General features: G+C 41.3%; 1 protein-coding gene across 2 annotated transcripts; it reads left to right on the top strand.

Moving 5' to 3' along the window:
• Positions 1–7,050: 7,050 nt before the first annotated feature.
• On the top strand, positions 7,051–15,155 carry LOC115679226 (heterogeneous nuclear ribonucleoprotein Q). Of its 2 annotated transcripts, XM_030602828.2 has the most exons (10): positions 7,051–7,218; positions 8,677–8,692; positions 9,285–9,792; positions 9,916–10,032; positions 10,245–10,385; positions 10,561–10,734; positions 12,077–12,284; positions 12,369–12,544; positions 13,796–13,881; positions 14,843–15,155. In XM_030602828.2, exons 3-10 carry the CDS (start codon positions 9,319–9,321, stop codon positions 14,994–14,996), a joined length of 1,530 nt encoding a protein of 509 aa, XP_030458688.1. In that variant the 5' UTR covers positions 7,051–7,218; positions 8,677–8,692; positions 9,285–9,318; the 3' UTR covers positions 14,997–15,155. The 2 variants fall into 2 exon arrangements, with proteins under 2 accessions (XP_030458688.1, XP_030458689.1); XM_030602829.2 differs by lacking the exon at positions 8,677–8,692.
• The last annotated feature ends 1,681 nt before the right edge of the window (positions 15,156–16,836 follow it).

Raw genomic sequence — 16,836 nt, 5'->3', positions numbered from 1 at the left:
ATTGGGATTGCCGGAGGGAAGGGAAGAGTGGGGGAGAGGCTCGGCGCAGGTTAGCGGCCCTTCGCCTTAGGTGGAGCGTTCCACATGCGGCTGGCCCGTGCTGTGACGCCACGTCATCGTGGCGGTGAGGTGGCATTTCCACGTCAGCTGGAGGCCCGGTTCCTCCCTGTCGGGACGTGGGTTGGGTTACCCAACATCACGCGGCGCGGCGTTCGTCACGAGCTGAGCAGATTGGGAAAGTTTCTCCTGTTTTTCCTCGAATTTTTCGTTGTTTTTTAAATCAATATTATTTCGAAGTGCAAGTATTGCATTTGGATTAATTATCGGATGAAATGACCACACAAACGACTGTGCAAGAAATTTTTTAAAAAAAAAAAAAGCAATTGTATTAATTTGCAAGTGCAAATTTCAAATTGAATCCCTTAAAATATTTCATGATAAAGCTTGGAGACCGACAATTACTCGTTTTGAATGTAAGTGTGTAATTCGACTGAGATGAGGACAAGATAGAGTAAACAGATGTTTTTATCCCTATGAATATACGGGTTTTTCTCATTCACGAGCAAATTTATCTTAGGTTATTTTGTAATTATTGTCATATATAGTTTTCCGACTCAATTTCTTGTATATTTATTAAAACTTGAGGTATATATTGTTATAAACTGAACTGCAATAAGTAAAACCCTGTTTCACCAGAAAATGCTCCCGCGGCGAAATATAATTCACCGAAAGTCATTCTTCGATTCTTAATGTGAGGAGACCGGATTCCGTGGCAACTCCGGACAGGAAATATCCAGGGAGACAATGAAAAACGGCGAACTTTTACTCCGAACTTCGAACCGGACTATATATACAAATCGTGTTGGAATTTAATCGACGACAAAGCTTGAAAATACAGCCGCACACGTACACAAAGATGTAACGCTGGAATTTAATCAACGACGCAATACTCGGGATAGAGATACACGCCGGAATTGAATCGACGACGCGAATCGGAAAGCCACAGCTAAGGAAAGATAAAGTGCGGTACATGAAAGTAAAGATAATTGAAAGATAACATGTTGTTTGATTTTGTCGGGGTCCTCTCTCCAGTAGATGGCCGGTGATATTTATAATGGTCGTGTGGTAACTGCTCCTTAGCAGTTTTCAACAGTTGTGCCCATGTTCTTCCATTCCGAAAATCTTGTCTTCATGTCCATGTGATGCCATGATTTTGCTTTCAAGATAACTGTTTCACGATCTTGTCCACAAGTGATAACTTCCTCATAATCATGGTTCCAAGTAACTGTTCTCTCAAAATATGCATGTATGCTTCTTAGTGGTTTCCAACAGTTTCGTTGAATCCACTATCTTGACGGTTCTTTTTTTTGACTCCATTACGTTGGCGGTTGCTTTGACTCCACTATGTTGACGGTTACTTCTTCTTTCTGCATCTCCAACCAGTCACAACCGTCGACTTCCTCTTAATGTCGAAAACTCTACAGTGATTTTCTAAGTAAACTCAAAACATAAAAGTTGTATATCTAGGAGTCTCCGTTCTTTTGGCTTTGGAATCAGGTCAATCCGATCTGTCTCGAAGAAGTTATGACCATTTTCCCGAACTAGCGCAGAACTGAAATTTCGTCGAGGTCCTCGACAAGATGAAGTCACGACCGTCGACTTCCTTTAACCTCGATGGATTCTACAGTGATTTTCTGAGAAAACTCAAAACATAAAAGTTGTAGATCCAAGAGTCTTCGTTCTTTTGGCTTTGGAATCAGGTCAATCCGATCTGTCTCGAAAAAGTTATGACCATTTTCTCGAATTAGCGCAGAACTGAAATTTCGTCGAAGTCATCGACAAGATGTCGAAGTCCTCGACAAGATGAAGTCACGACCGTCGACTTCCTTTAACCTCGATGGCTTCTACAGTGATTTTTTTAGAAAACTCAAAACATAAAAGTTGTAGATCCAGGAGTCTTCGTTCTTTTGGCTTTGGAATCGGGTTAATCCGATCTGTCTCGAAGAAGTTATGACCATTTTCCCGAATTAGCGCAGAACTGAAATTTCGTCGAAGTCATCAACAAGATGTCGAAGTCCTCGACAAGATGAAGTCACGACCGTCGACTTCTTTTAACCTCGATGGCTTCTACAGTGATTTTATGAGAAAACTCAAAACATAAAAGTTGTAGATCCAGGAGTCTTCGTTCTTTTGGCTTTGGAATCATGTCAATCCGATCTGTCTCGAAGAAGTTATGACCATTTTCCCGAGCTAGCGCAGAACTAAAATTTCCTTGATAAAGTCGTGACCAGTCTTGTCAATAATACCCAAAAATTGGTCATTTTTTGGTGTAAATATATACACATGACACATGTCTCTGACATGTGTCCCTTATGTTGGCAACTTGATGATATTTGCTTCCACGTTATCTCAAGTCTCCGCCACGTGTCCCTTGATGATCTTTGGCATAAACGAACCATGTCGACAAGTTGGTCATTTTTTGGTGTAAACAAACCCGAATTTTAAAGATCATATGCGGTGCATTCAAAAATCATAAGGGTGGAATAAAAGCTCTTTCAACCTATTAGTCCATCAATGAAAATTCGAAGTGAATTTCACGCTAAAAACAAGCCAAAAAACTATTTGAAGGTTTCCAAAAATTATACGAAAGATTTATTAGAAGGAAGGCCCGACATCCGTCATTTTTTAACGTGTCCATTTTCGTACCGTTTTATAGAAAAAGCCAGAGATCTTTTAAAAATGTAATGGATCGAATTAATCGAAGAGGCCCTGAAATTGTCTTTTACTGATCTTAGATGGGAAAGTAAATGGCTCGAAACATGAAGAAATTTAAAGTGCAAAGAGCAATAAATGAAAAGGTTGCAAGAATATAGATTGCCTTGGAAATCGAGAGGTTGCTGGAATTGTAAATTACTTGGAAAATAAAGGTAAAAGTGCATAAACGGTTGTGCCGTCGTTAATTATGTGTGTTCGTCACGAGGATTATGACATATGCTTTTATATTATGTCCACCAACAGTTATGGATTTCGAATTCATAAATAGTTCCCAATCCTATTTGCAATTATTAATAATAAGTTACAAATCCCTAGACACGTTCTTCAATGGCTCCGTTTGGTTCAACTTTGGAAATGGGCTTTTGGCCTCGAAAATCCCTTTCCCAAAATGTTGAACCGTTTAGTTCAGCTTTCGGAGTCCGAAAAGCGGAAAGCTAGCATTTGGAATGCCGAAAGCCCAAAGCTGGTCCGGACCAGCTTTGGGCTTTTGGCATTCCACAAATGCTAAAGCATTTTTTTCTCTTCCCAAATTGCCCTCACTCAAATTTCAATATTCCGGTTTTGCCCATGTTACTGTTCATCTTCTTCACCGTGAGGGTGGCCGACGAAGGGCCGGCGAGGGCGGATCTGGCCGGTGAAGGGCCAGCGAGGGCGGATCTGGCCGGCGAAGGGCCGTTGAGGGCAGATCTGGCTGGCGAAGGGCTGGCGAGGTCGCGCGACCCAAGCGAAGGCCACCTGGGGTTGGGCGACCGCCTAGGTGCCGTCGCCTGGGTCGCGAGACCCAGGCGGCCGTCGCTTGGGCCCCTCGCCGGTCACATTTTAGTGAAAAAGATGAACAGTAACAAGGGCAAAACAGGAATATTAAAAATAAAAATTGCCAAAGCCCTTTGCAAAAAAAAAAAATTGCCAAACACTACTTAGGCCAAAATAGCTTCACAAAATTTTATGTGTAAATTACTTGGAAAATAAAGGTAAAATTGCATAAACAGTTGTGCCGTCGTTAATTACGTGTGTTCGTCACTAGGATTATGACATATGCTTTTATATTATGTCTCACCAACAGTTATGGATTTCGAATTCATAATAGTTCCCAATCCTATTTGCAAGTATTAATAATAAGTTACAAATCCCTAGACACGTTCTTCTATGTACATGTATTTGTTAATTTCTTATTTTGAACATAACTCCTTTCACTATATCAGAGGCAAAGATTACGAGCTATGATATCCTTCTAAGATTTGCAATACTAACAGAGTTTGAAAGTAAAGCATTACCTTACCATGGGTGAAAACACTTAACCAGAACTTCTCCATTTACTCCACTTTGTAAGTCTGGACTCTGGAGCATCTAAGATCAATTGGCTTTATGAGGTCACTTACCTCAATGAAGCTGAGAATATCTCACCCTACCACCCTCCCTCTTGTAAATACTTTTGCTGCTTTTGCTAAACAAACGTCCTATTTTTCTCCTCTCTATTTTATTAGATAGTTAATCCATCACACTCCAAAAGAGTTGAAAAAAATATGTTCAGTCTACTCGGTTTAATCAGAATCATATCCTTGCTACTCAACAAGAACCGTTTGTTACTTTCCAAATCCCTCTTAAATTCCTTTGCCAATGGATTCAGCAAGGATATTGCCAATGGATTCGGCAAGGATATACTCATTTGCACTAGGGAAAATTCCAATTAAGGACTCTGAGTGGGGTTTTTTTCTTAAAAAAGGACCATAAGTAAACATAGTGTCAAATAAGGGCCTGAAGTAGACATGGCCACGGTTCGGAACCGGCGGTTCCGATTCGTGGCCATGTATGAACCGGAACTGGTGGTTCTGGGCCGGTTCCGGTTCCGATCAGGTTCCGGTTCCGACCCGGTTCAGAACCGGCCAAAAAAAGAAGAAGCAGTAGGTCTTGCACGTCTGCAGCCTGCAGGCAGCAGGCCCAACTGCAGTTTTTTTTTTTCCATCTTCAAGCCCTGCTGTAGTTATTATTATTTTTTTTGGAACCGGGCCCAGAACTAGCAGTTCCGGGCCGGTTCCAAACCGCGGGCCTGGTCAACGAGCAGATCCCGGGTTTGACCCGGGCCGGTTCCGGGCCGAAATCAGCCTGTGGCCATATCTAGCCTGAAGTGCCCAATTAGGCCCAAATAGGGGGTCGAAGTGCCCAATTAATCTCAAGTAAGGGCCTGCATTCGCCGGCCGGTCAAATGCTCGCCGGCCGGCGAGCACGGTTACTGTTCTGGCGACCAGAAAAAGGCAATTTCGTCTTTTTTTTTCCTTTTCCTTTTCCTTTGCTGTTTTTTTTTCTTCTCTCCCTCCGCCGGCCATAGCCGGGGCCGGTGAAGGTCGCCCTCGTCAGCGTCGGGCGAGGGCGGCCCTCGCTAGGGCTGGGCGGGCGAGGGTGACCCTCTCCAGATCCGGCGAGGGCGACCCTCGCCAGATCCGGCGAGGGCAACCCTCGCCCTCGGCCGACGCTGACGAGGGCGGCCCCAGCTATGCCCGGCGGAGGGAGAGAAGAAAAAAAAAACAGCAAAGGAAAAGGAAAAAAAAAGCAGAAAAAGGAAAAAAAAAAAGACGAAATTGCCCTTTTCCGGTCGCCGGAACAGTAACCGTGCTCGTCGGCCGGCGAGCATTTGACCGGCCGGCGAACCCAGACCCTTACTTGAGACTAATTGGGCACTTCAGGCCCCTATTTGAGACTAATTGAGCACTTCATGCACATATTTAACACTATGTCCACTTGGGGTCATTTTTTGAAAAAAAGACCCCACTTGGGGTCCTTAATTGGAATTTTCCCTTTGCACTACAGTGCAATCTGTCTTGTTTTATCATTTCATGATCAAAAAGGTTTCCTATTGTTGCTTGAATGGCACTTATGGGTACAGGATTTATTCACTACCAACATGTTTGTATTAAGACAGTCAAGACTACCTTAAATACTGGAAGTGTGTTTGTCACCTTATTTCAAAATTTCAACGTGGCATTTTCTGACCATTGACTTTTTATTGCTTTGAAAGTCAAGCTCTAAATTACCGGAGCTCCCCAATTCGCAAATTCTATTGTTGCTACCTTGCACTATCGAATGGTGTATAGGGTTCAAAACCACGCCATAGATCTTTCTTTTCCAGTATTAGAAGAAGCTTTGATGATATCGGTGGACAATAACTACATAACATGTCATGTTCATATTTCTAGACGGATTTTTAGATTTGAGTTGGTTAAACTCCTCCCAGAAAAACTTGGGTAACTAAGTATGAAAAGCTCCATAGGATATTCATCTTCTATTGAGCCAAAATTTACCAAGAAGAAATATGGCGGTGTGTTATTAATTTTGACCGCACTTAGCATAAGACATAAGCGTCTCGTTCTATTTTTTCCACTCTTCTTATGGTACCACTAAGCAGTTTTATGCTCATGTCGATCTACTATCTCTGTTTTCGACTGATGGATTGGCGGCGCATTTATAACATTGCTTCACACTTGACCAAAATTTAGGACACTTGCTGTCTATCTTGTTGTTGATCAAACTCCTCTGAAATTCTAGTGAATGCTTTCGTCGATGGCTTTTGCACAGCCCGTTGTCGATTGCCTCCATCGTCGACAAGCTCGTAAGTTGTCGATTGTCTTGTAAACTGATGAATTCTGCTTTGACCAGATCACTTTTTCTACGTAAAAGTTCATGCGATGTGTGAGATTTTTATCTATAAGCATCTCTTTACATTCCCTCAGCGCAGGTTAATTACACAGTATTTATTGTAGACGTCTTTCACCGATATTCTTAAGAGAAATCAATTTACAACTCGCTCGTGAATTTTAGAAAAGAGAAGAAGATGGACGCGAATTAACATAATAAATTAAAATAAAAAATACGACATAACAGCTCTAATTTTATCTCACGATTTGTCGAGAAAATAGTACTCATATTTGAGGACGCGTTTGTCTCACGGAAAATTCAAAGTCCGGAAACATTTTTTGAAAAAAAGTCTCCTTATATGGTTCAGAAAAATTAGTCAACGGAAATTTTTTTTTATTATCGATAAGAATTTACCTTTAACTATTTTCGTGGACGATGAAAATATTCTTCTTCTATTTTTTTGAACAATAAAAATAATCATTTTTTTTTTGCAAAATTATTTTCTAAAACCGAACCATCTACAATGGTAATCATCATGATCATCTCCATCTTCATTTAAGAATCTATCATAAGATACTGTCTCGGCGAATAGTAGAAATGGAAAAAAAAAAAAAAGAAAGGGAAAAAGGAAATTATTATCGGACGGAAAACAACAGCAGAGAGAGAGAGAAGTCGATGCTCTTCGCTGTCTCGAACTCGAAGAAGAAGAAGAAGAAGAAGCAGAGAGAGGGGGTCAGGGTCGAACTTCAGCTCCCTTCCACTCGCCTTCGCCCGCCTCGAAAACCCTAATCTCCCGCACAGCCTCGCTCTACGGTACTCTCTCCTTCTCCCTCTCTCTCTCTCTCTCTCTCTGCGCTCCTCAAGATGCTGTGTGAGAGTCCGAATCGCGTGCACGCGACGGCGTCGTCTTTCTCCGACAGATTCGTGGGATCAGGAGAACGCGACTCGGCGGCGGAGCAAACCGAAGTCGATTTCGCGCGTGGGTTCGGAGTGTTGTGGGGTTTTTCTGTGCGGGATTTTGTTGGAATCGTGCTTTGCTTGGCCCTAGCTGCTAGATCTTAGGCAGAGGGTCGTTCTGTGGTGGGGAAAACCTCGTTTCCCTCGACAGCGACGTTTGTGGTCGGTTTAATCTGAGGTTTTTCCGCCAGGGAAATGGGAGGTCGGTGTTTGTTTTTCGGTTCGGGGAATTCTGGGGGCGTCTTTGCTCGAACGAGGAGACCAATGCTCGGATGTTTGATGACGATAAACATTGTAATCTCGGCCATGCCATAAAAAAAGCTAAGTACGGATACCGCCGATACGTCGAAACTCATTGCCCATGGATCAAATATGGAGACCTTATAGATGACCTAAAGAAGAAAAAAAGTGGATGAGTTACTCGAGAGGGTCACTTCTCTTCCTCATATTCATTTCATTGAGTTGTTGTGGGTCTGTCTGAATGTGGATAATTTCTTTCTCCTCTTTTGGTTTGTAAATCTTTGCACGTTGTATGTTGGGTATCGCTGATAACAGTGGGTTTGAGAGGCCACTGGTCACATGTATCTTGGGGAGCTTGTGAGCAATCTAGGTCGTTCTTCTTTTGCAAACCTTGCATTCTTGTTCTTTCTCACGGTTTCACTTAAATTGTTGTGTGTTGTTAAGATTCTACGAGAAATCGACCACTCTACGACAGTGAAGAAAACTGATGCCAAATTTATGAGTTGCATGCATGTTCATTATCTACTACTTCCACCCTTGTGGACTTAATCAAAGCATGAGAATCTGGCAGATAGTCCTGCTGTATTTTTATAATTAGCTGAACTTTCATAACAAGGCTATATTTACAGATTTGGCTTCCAGAGAAATCATGATTTGCTTTTGTAGCTGTATGATTTTATTGTTATTGGCTTGGTTATTAATCATACCACCAGGTACGACCAAGTGTATGATGAGACTCCTGCCTTTCCAATGTCATGGAATGGAATGTCATTCATCTTCAGGGCTTTGTTCTTAGATTAGAGCACTCGATGGCCAAATCAGGAGTTGTCTAAACTCTAATAGTTGAATCTCTACTTGAAATCTTGTGGCCTTTGTATGCAATTACTGCAATTATTTGCCATTCCCCATCCCAAAATAATGTCACGATGCACTCCAACATGTTATATCACTTGCAAGAAGTACTGATATCACAAAGAACATGATAGGTCTTTTTTCGAACATTGAAATTCTATTTAATAGTAACTTTGGCACATCGTATGCACATCAATCTTAGTCCTTATCAATTTATTTCAGGAAGGTGCTCAGATTGGCACGTTTATTTTGGAACTGGTATTATTTGTGTGAGATTGGACAGTTGTTCTGGCTTGAATCTCCTAGATGTTGGAACAGTCACTCCCTTTTTATCTGAGTGGCTCTAAATAGAATCGTGGACAGATTATCTCGTTAACATTGTCTCATAATCTTTTATTACCTTCAAGCACCATGGCTGTCTCCTTACAAACTTCTGAACTCGTCTGATTCTTTGATTCTTAATTTTGTTATGGGGTTGATGCTTGCCCCTCAAATGAGTATGATGGGAACACCTAAACTTGTCATCACCTTTTCTTGCAGCATTCTCGTTCTGTTCAAGATTCATTTCTTGAAATTGCACCAACCTTAACTATCCATTTTTGTCATTCAAACATCAGTTTTGTCTGACTCTACTGAGTCCTACTTATGTTAGCATGATCTCCAATAATAACTCTTTCACATGGCAACACTCCCTTTCGTATCTCGTAACACTGGCTCAATTGAGTTTGATGCTCTTCTGATCTTCCTTATCACCTTTATTGCTTTTCTTCTTTTCGATATTTATATTCTTCTTCCCATGGATTCTTCTGGCCCCTTTGCCTTCTCCACAGTTTCCTTGCAAGCTTTCCTAGTTAAATACCTAGAATGCCAAGACCAAAGGCAAATGCATCATCAGCTACTAAACCAGTTGAGCCGGAAAAGCCAATTGGATCCAATGAGAGGGTTGACCTCGAAGAAGAGAATGATCCTGAGGAGGAAATGGATGAAGAGGTTGAGTATGAGGAAGTAGAAGAAGAGGAGGAAGTTGAAGAGATAGAAGAAGAGTTAGAAGAAGAGGAGGTGGAAGTTGAAGAAGAAGAGGAGGAGGAGGAGGAGGAGGAGGAGGAGGAGGAGGAGGTGGAGGAGGAGGATAATGACGATACTGTCGATGGGACTGATGCTCATAAAACGCTTGATGGCAATGATACAATGGTTGTGGATCAGGACGAGAAGAAAAAACATGCAGAACTTCTTGCCCTTCCTCCTCATGGTTCTGAAGTGTACATCGGTGGCATACCTCATGATGCTTCAGAGGAGGATCTGAGAACTTTCTGCAAGTCCATTGGAGAAGTTACTGAGGTGAACCTCACTGCTCTTGTTTTTCTTTTGAATAGGACGTGAACTCCATGTTCATTTACAACATATCCTCTCTCCTTCCTCTTTGAGGACAATGGAGACTTATACCTTTATCTGTGGCTGTAGGTACGAATTATGAAAGCCAAAGATTCAGCAGAAAACAAGGGATTTGCTTTTGTTACTTTTAGAAATGTGGAATTGGCATCCAAAGCCATTGAGGAGCTGAACGAGTCTGATTTTAAGGTACTAAGACAATATGGCCATGTTATATAGTCCCTATCTTGACAAAAGCAAACCGTAGGCGTAAGGCCGAAAACCAAAATGCCTGACAAGGAAATTGAAAGAAATAATTACTGAAATAGTATGGTAAACTCTTATTTTCATTTCTTTTGCTTGTTCTAATTGTGTGAACATCGAGGAACACTCAAATACAACTTTGTTCGTATTCTACTCAGGGTAAAAAAATAAAATGTTCAACGTCACAAGCAAAGCATCGATTATTTATCGGTAATGTACCTAGGAGCTGGGGAGATGAAGATCTGAGGAAAGTTGTGACACAGATTGGACCTGGTGTGACTGGTATAGAGTTGGTGAAGGTTAGTGAGATCTGGTTAATCGGTATGCAGCATGACATGATTGACTTTAGAGCTTCCCAAGTTCTGCTTGTACCACCTTTGCTGCATGTCGAATTTTATCCCCCCTCTTCCTATATGAAACTTTACTATCTGGTTTTATTTTCACGTGATTTTCTCGTTGACTTCTCGTTGACAGGATTTGAAGAATACTAGCAATAATCGTGGCTTTGCTTTTATTGATTATCACAACCATGTGTGCGCTGAATATTCTAGACAGAAGATGATGAATCCAAAGTTTAAGCTGGACAAAAATGCTCCTACTGTTAGCTGGGCAGATCCTAAAAATTCTGATTCTTCTGCGTCTTCTCAGGTTTGTCGTGATACCAATCTAGTCCATCTGTATTCTGATAATATCAAGATCGAGGACATTTGATGCATTTTTAATTCTTTTACGTTCTTCTTGTGCATGATTTTATAACTAATTTATCTCTTAGAGTGTCCTACATGCATCACCTTTATATATCGGCTGGGAAAGAAAGATTCTCAGCTGCTGCTCAAGTAAATCAGAGAGAGAGAGAGAGATGATGTCTTTGTCTTCTTCTTCTTCTTCTTTTTTTTTTTTTTTGGGAGGGGGGGGGGGGGGGGGGTGGGGGAGGGGTTGGATACATAGCTGTCCTGGTAAATTTGTTTGTATTGCCTTGATCTTTTTTGAGCTCTGAGGCCACCTAGTGATGAGTGAGTCACTTTTTGTGTACCTTCGGTAATTATGTATTGGTGGAGCTAGTAAGACCAAATGAAAACGGAGAGTAGGAAATGAGTTTTAGCAACGAATGAGACCGGATCTGAACAGTCAACTGAACACTTTCTTGTGGATAGGGTTGATTATTGGAGCCTAAGTTGCTTTTGTTTATTATGCGGATTACACTGCTGACTTGTCTACGAGTTGTGCATCCCCACTATATGCATATTTCTCCATATCTCATTTATATTATTGATTTCATCTTGAAGGGTGAATGTCTTGTAACATAGAGGGGGAGAGGGAGATAATTAAAAACTTTGGCTCCAGTTGGTGCCAATAGCACTTGGCATCTCATCATTCCCCTGATTATCAGTCTTGATGAGGTGCATGGTCATGCTGTGCAACTTTTTTTTTTTTTTTTTTTTACTGGCTACAAAGTAAAGAGAACACACCCCTCCCCCCACGAAGGGTAGGAGTTCGAATCCCAGCGCTGGCGTTAGGGATTCTTAAGCGTGACGTCGTGGTGGTGGGTCCTGCGCTAGCGTCACCCTGGGTTTACCTCCTCGGCTGTCGGCCGTGCGGGGGGTTCCCGGGTTACCAAAAAAAAAAAAAAAGTAAAGAGAACACAGCAGAGAATCAGTTACTGAGTACGCGGGGCTTGCTTATTGGAAACTATCTATGGATGACGAGAGGATGAGTTGGAAGTCTTTTGTTTTCAAGTCTAAGGAGGAGAAGGATAGATAATTTGGATACACTATGGTAAAGCATTGGCCCTAGTCTGTCCCTTTTTAAAAAGCGTGAGAGATATTTATCTTTGGCATTGGGATTGCAAGTGCTTGACGGTCAAAGAGCTATCATCTGAAATGAGACAATGAAAATGACATCATGTTACATTCATGCTGGACATTATTGGTTGAGCATTGCTCACTGATTATTTAATTTGAAGTTTAATTAGTAAGTTCATTTCTTGCAGGTGAAGGCAGTATATGTGAAGAACCTTCCCAAGAACGTGACGCAAGATCAATTAAAGAAGCTATTTGAGCACCATGGAAAGATAATCAAAATAGTTCTGCCACCAGCAAAACCTGGACAAGAGAAAAATAGGATTGGCTTTATACACTTCGCAGAGAGGTCAAGTGCCATGAAAGCGCTGAAGAACACAGAAAAATATGAACTCGATGGTAACTTTTGCTTCCTTGTGCATACCCTTTGCGTTTTTCTTGGCTAAATGACCGAGTTAGCGTTTGCTTTCATACTTAATCTAGGACAAGTCTTGGAGTGTTCTCTTGCAAAGCCACAAGTAGATCAGAAGTCTGTCGCAGGACCATCTTCTCAGAAGTCAGGTCTTCTTCCAAGTTATCCACTCCGTGTTGGTTATGGTCTACCTGGGGGTGCCTATGGTGCCTTAGGAGCAGGCTTTGGTGCAGCAGGCTTTGCACAAGTGAGAAACCTTCTGGTTTTGTTGAGATGTTTAATTTAGTTTCTTTGGAGTAGATGATTATTAGCAACCTTTTTTATACCATATATTTTCAAAGTACTTCCCCTTATCTTATTGAGACACTTCTGTTGGTCATGATGTGATGGTATTACACAGCACTAACACCTGTAAGATGTTAGTGGTGACATTGCTGTTGCTTCGAAATAATTATTACATCTGCTGCTGGTTAGAAAGATACCTATAGCCAGTTTGCTTTCATACTCAGTTTGATAAATTTGTGCTTTCTCTATTAGTTTGGCTTTCTCGTGCTCAAAGTTGGGATGCCTGGCAGTTTGCCAGGTTATTATTTAGTGTTTTATCAAATTAAATTTTGCTTGCTGTTGAGTGAGGCCAAAAACTTGCAAAACAGCCCACCTGTGCATTATTTTACAAAAATTCAAGTGCGAGACAGTAAACCAGCAGTAGCTGAAAAGATTATTTTATTATTATAGAGTTTTGCAATCCTAACTTGCGTGTTTGCTATTTTTGCTTGGATGAACTTTATTTTCGTCCCTGAACTTTTATGCTTTTTCTAATCAAGGCCCTGTACTTTTATTTTGTCTAATCAAATTGTTTTACTTTCACAAATTTTTTAATCAAGTCCCTGTAACGCTAAATCTGATTTAATTCACCTATGTCAAATGATGTGGGTAAAATATGTGGATGCCCACATGGACGTGTCTAGACAAATATAGCCAATTTAGACGACGTCAGAGTTTGATGTGGATAAAATTCAACTAATATGGATGCCCACCGGCTTGTCCACATTGGAAAATTTTATCCACGTTGCACTACGACGACGTCTGCCACTACATCAGTTGGATTCGGTCCTACTTGGTGTAGGAGGGACTTGATTAGAAACTTTGTAAAAGTAGGACAGATTAGACAAATTAAAAGTACATATACTTGATTAGAGAAAACGTGAAAGTATAGGTACGGAAAAGAGAGTATTTCCTTTTTGCCTTATCGGTAATTATATGTGCTAGTTTATTGCTGGTCATCCATCCTCTTTAATCCACTTATCATGAGTTACAAGCTGTAATTTATTTCTGTGGGTATTGTTCATTTCATGATCTTGAGTCATGCACAATAATATAGGAATCTGCGAATGAAAGGCTCAGGCTGTTTTAGAATACTCTCTTGCATTCTCTGACTGACTATCTGTTTTAATCTTTGGAATGTGATGATGTTGAAACTCTACTTGTTGCAATACAGCCCATGATATATGGAAGAGGACCAAGTCCTGCTGGTATGGCAATGATGCCAATGTTTTTGCCTGATGGAAGGATTGGATATGTCTTGTAAGCCCATCTACACTTTTCTTCTTATTGGATGTGCTGGCTTTTAGATGTTCGTTTCTGTGGCACTGCTTTTTGTTTTGTGAGACTGATATACATTGCAGCCGATAAGATGGTATATTGCTTACAGGGTGTTTTTTGAGGAGGGAGGGACTTTAATGCCCGTCTTTTATTAAACTCTTCTCTCTATTCTACTGTGGGGTTTATATCAAAGAAAAACTAAAGGTGGTTGTTTCCAATGCTCCAGTAGTGTCAGTCAGCTGTGTGAATCCCTTTTGAGTATTGTTTGACATGTTTACCTTGTGGAGAACCCTTTAAACTGAGTTTTCTTTTTTTTTTCTCTTTTTTGGCTGTGGAGAGTCTTAGCTGAATGTGGGACTGAGATATAATGCATTTCTGTAATCACTTTCATTTGATCGTCGGAGTTTGAGAAACTTATCTGCTGAAGGTTTGTCTAGCAATTATGACGACATGCATTTGTTGCTGAATAAAAGCTGTGAGATTTCTGAACATGAAAGTCCACGTAAAAAGGAGAAAACATTTACCTCAGTGTACCCTAAAGTTTTTTAGTGGAAGACAGTTTAGACTATAGATGAAGTGTATATACTTGAAATTCTAAAGGATGATGGAGAAGTATTCCTAACATTGAGAGCCTTTTAAATGATTAATCTTATTTTGTCTATTTGGCCAAAAGAGGAAGGTCTTGATTCTCCATGACTTGTCTTCGGGAATGCAGCAAATGTTTGGTCGAAGTGTTGCTTGTGCTTGTGTGTTCTTATCATGATTATCTCCATAATTAAGGGGGTCTGCGTAGTGTCTGTCATTTATAAGTTACATGCTGCAACTAAAAGATTAGCTCGCGTTAGTTTTAATTCTTAGTAGGCATTTTTTTTGGGTTATATTACTTGGTGAGACCTTTTTTTTGTATGCTTGCTGATTTTGATTTGGACATGGAAATTTTCAGGCAGCAGCCTGGAGCACAGCCTCTTCCTCCACCTCCACATCAAAGAAGTAGCAACAGGCCTGGCAGCGGGAGTGGCAGCAAGAGTGGTGGCAGTTCAAGCCGGGGAAAACCTAATAACGATAGTGGCCAAGGGCGAAGGTACCGCCCTTACTAGCACTGGAGGGAGTTTCTTGCCTCAAGTTTTATTAGTGTTGGATACCTTGAAAGTTGTTTGTTTATTAATTTGTAACACCCATTTTCATGTTTCTCGTTTTTTTCTTGGCGCTTCTTCCTGGGACCCTTCCCGAAGGTGATCATTTATCTGCCCATCTAATGCTATGCTTTGCGAATGTTTCGAAAATCCAGAAATTTTTCTTTTGTCCGCGTACTATTTTACTATGTATGATAGAGGCTGTTACCCATATAGAGTACAAACATCATGAGTGCTCTCGGGGCATAGATGGCACATCTTAGGGCAAAATGTCGCCACCCGGTGTGTCTACGTTTTCTCGAAATTCAGAATCGTCTCTGTTTTTTCTCATCCAAAAACTGTCCCTGTACTCTTTGAAAAGTGACGATGGTTCTTATCCCGTCTCGATGACGGATTTTGTCATTGTGGACTTAAAAGCACTAAAAACATGCGGATGTCTTTTAGCAAAATGCTGATGTGGCCAATGACATAGGTCCCCTCCCTCCCCTCGCAGTTGCCATGGCTGCTCGAGATTGAGTTGTGACCATGGCCGCTTGAGCTCGAGGCTGGAATGGCCAGTCGAGCTCAGCTCACAGCCAGCGGCAGTCGAGCTTTGAGCTCGCTGAGGCAGCCATGATGGCTCACTACAAATTTCTCTCGAGCAAAATTGCCATGCCAAACGAGATGGACAGAGAGTACAGTGGATGCAAGGGCTGTAAGGGTTTTCATGGATGCAGGTTTAATGGTGAACTAGACGTACACATGAGAGAAAAATGAGGTGGAGGCAGGAATGTAGATTTGCGGGTAAAGAGTTGATTTGAGGGCGCGTGTGATTTTGGTTGATGAGACTATTCAAATTCATTCAGACCAAGAGTCCCCAACGATCACCAAGGTTCGATACTTACAGATTTGAGGGCTGCAGAGGCTGCGAATAAGCCGGCTGGTGGCCATGCATGGTGGTGGTCTCTCTGTCTGCAACTCTCTCTTCTCTCTCCCCGCGCCCATGGCTGCTCGAGGCCATGATCATTGGTGTCTGCGGCCGTAGGGTTTTGTGGTTTTCATTCAAATTTTCTGTTTTCTCCAATATTTATGGACTATTGTTATGGTTTATCCATGTCAAATTTCCGGTTGCTAGCTCAGATTCCCGACGGTCCACATCAGCAGTAATAGATAAAAAAAATACTGAGATTAATTGAAGAACAAACAGCGTCACCTTATAAAAAGTACAAGGACGGTTTTGCGTCTTCTCTATATATAAAAATGGCGGTTCTATTGACCTCTTCACTGTAATTTTGCTTAATGTTAGCTGAAAATTGAGACGGTCAGTAATTGATGATCGCATCATACCAATCAAAGTCAAAGAAATGCTACAAGCACAAAAGGTAAAATTCATAGTAACAGCAGTTTTAATCACTCAAAATCGTCTCTCCTCAGCCAGGTGGGATCGCACATCAACCCACCAGGGGTTCAATCACTTTCTTGACACAACACCAGAAAAACAAAAGCCGCACATCATGTCCTGTAATGGAAGATACATGCTCCATCAACTTTCTCCTCCACTCTTGACAATTTCCAGGAAAATTCAAGAAGGCTTCTGTTTTCCACGCAGCAGAGAGCCGGCATGTACATCTACGTACAAAGAGAACAGCATGCGATGTGTCCCAAAACAAAAAATTTTGCTAGGGACCGTGTTGGCTAAGATAACGAGGAAGGGTTTCTGATATTGAACCACAATCTGTGACTTACCACTTCTTCAGCACATTAAACGTTCTTTCCTAAGTTTAAATTCTCCGGCAAATAATCATGGAGATCTCTTATCTCTTAT

The sequence above is a fragment of the Syzygium oleosum genome, unplaced genomic scaffold, assembly GCF_021117445.2.
Source record: "Syzygium oleosum isolate NSW1041296 unplaced genomic scaffold, Sole_v2.1 Sole_v2.03, whole genome shotgun sequence".
NCBI lineage: Eukaryota > Viridiplantae > Streptophyta > Magnoliopsida > Myrtales > Myrtaceae > Syzygium > Syzygium oleosum.
The sequence above is the reverse complement of the archived record's forward strand: the minus strand, read 5'-3'. Positions and strand labels throughout refer to the sequence as shown.

What these genes read in the sequence shown, in the direction of transcription:
- LOC115679226 (XM_030602829.2), top strand. Translation starts at nt 9,319, where the DNA reads ATGCCAAGACCAAAGGCAAATGCATCATCAGCTACTAAACCAGTTGAG. An exon ending in TGAACGAGTCTGATTTTAAG is followed by an intron (nt 10,033 to 10,244) that starts GTACTAAGACAA and finishes TATTCTACTCAG; the next exon opens with GGTAAAAAAATAAAATGTTC. An exon ending in GGAAGGATTGGATATGTCTT is followed by an intron (nt 13,882 to 14,842) that starts GTAAGCCCATCT and finishes GGAAATTTTCAG; the next exon opens with GCAGCAGCCTGGAGCACAGC.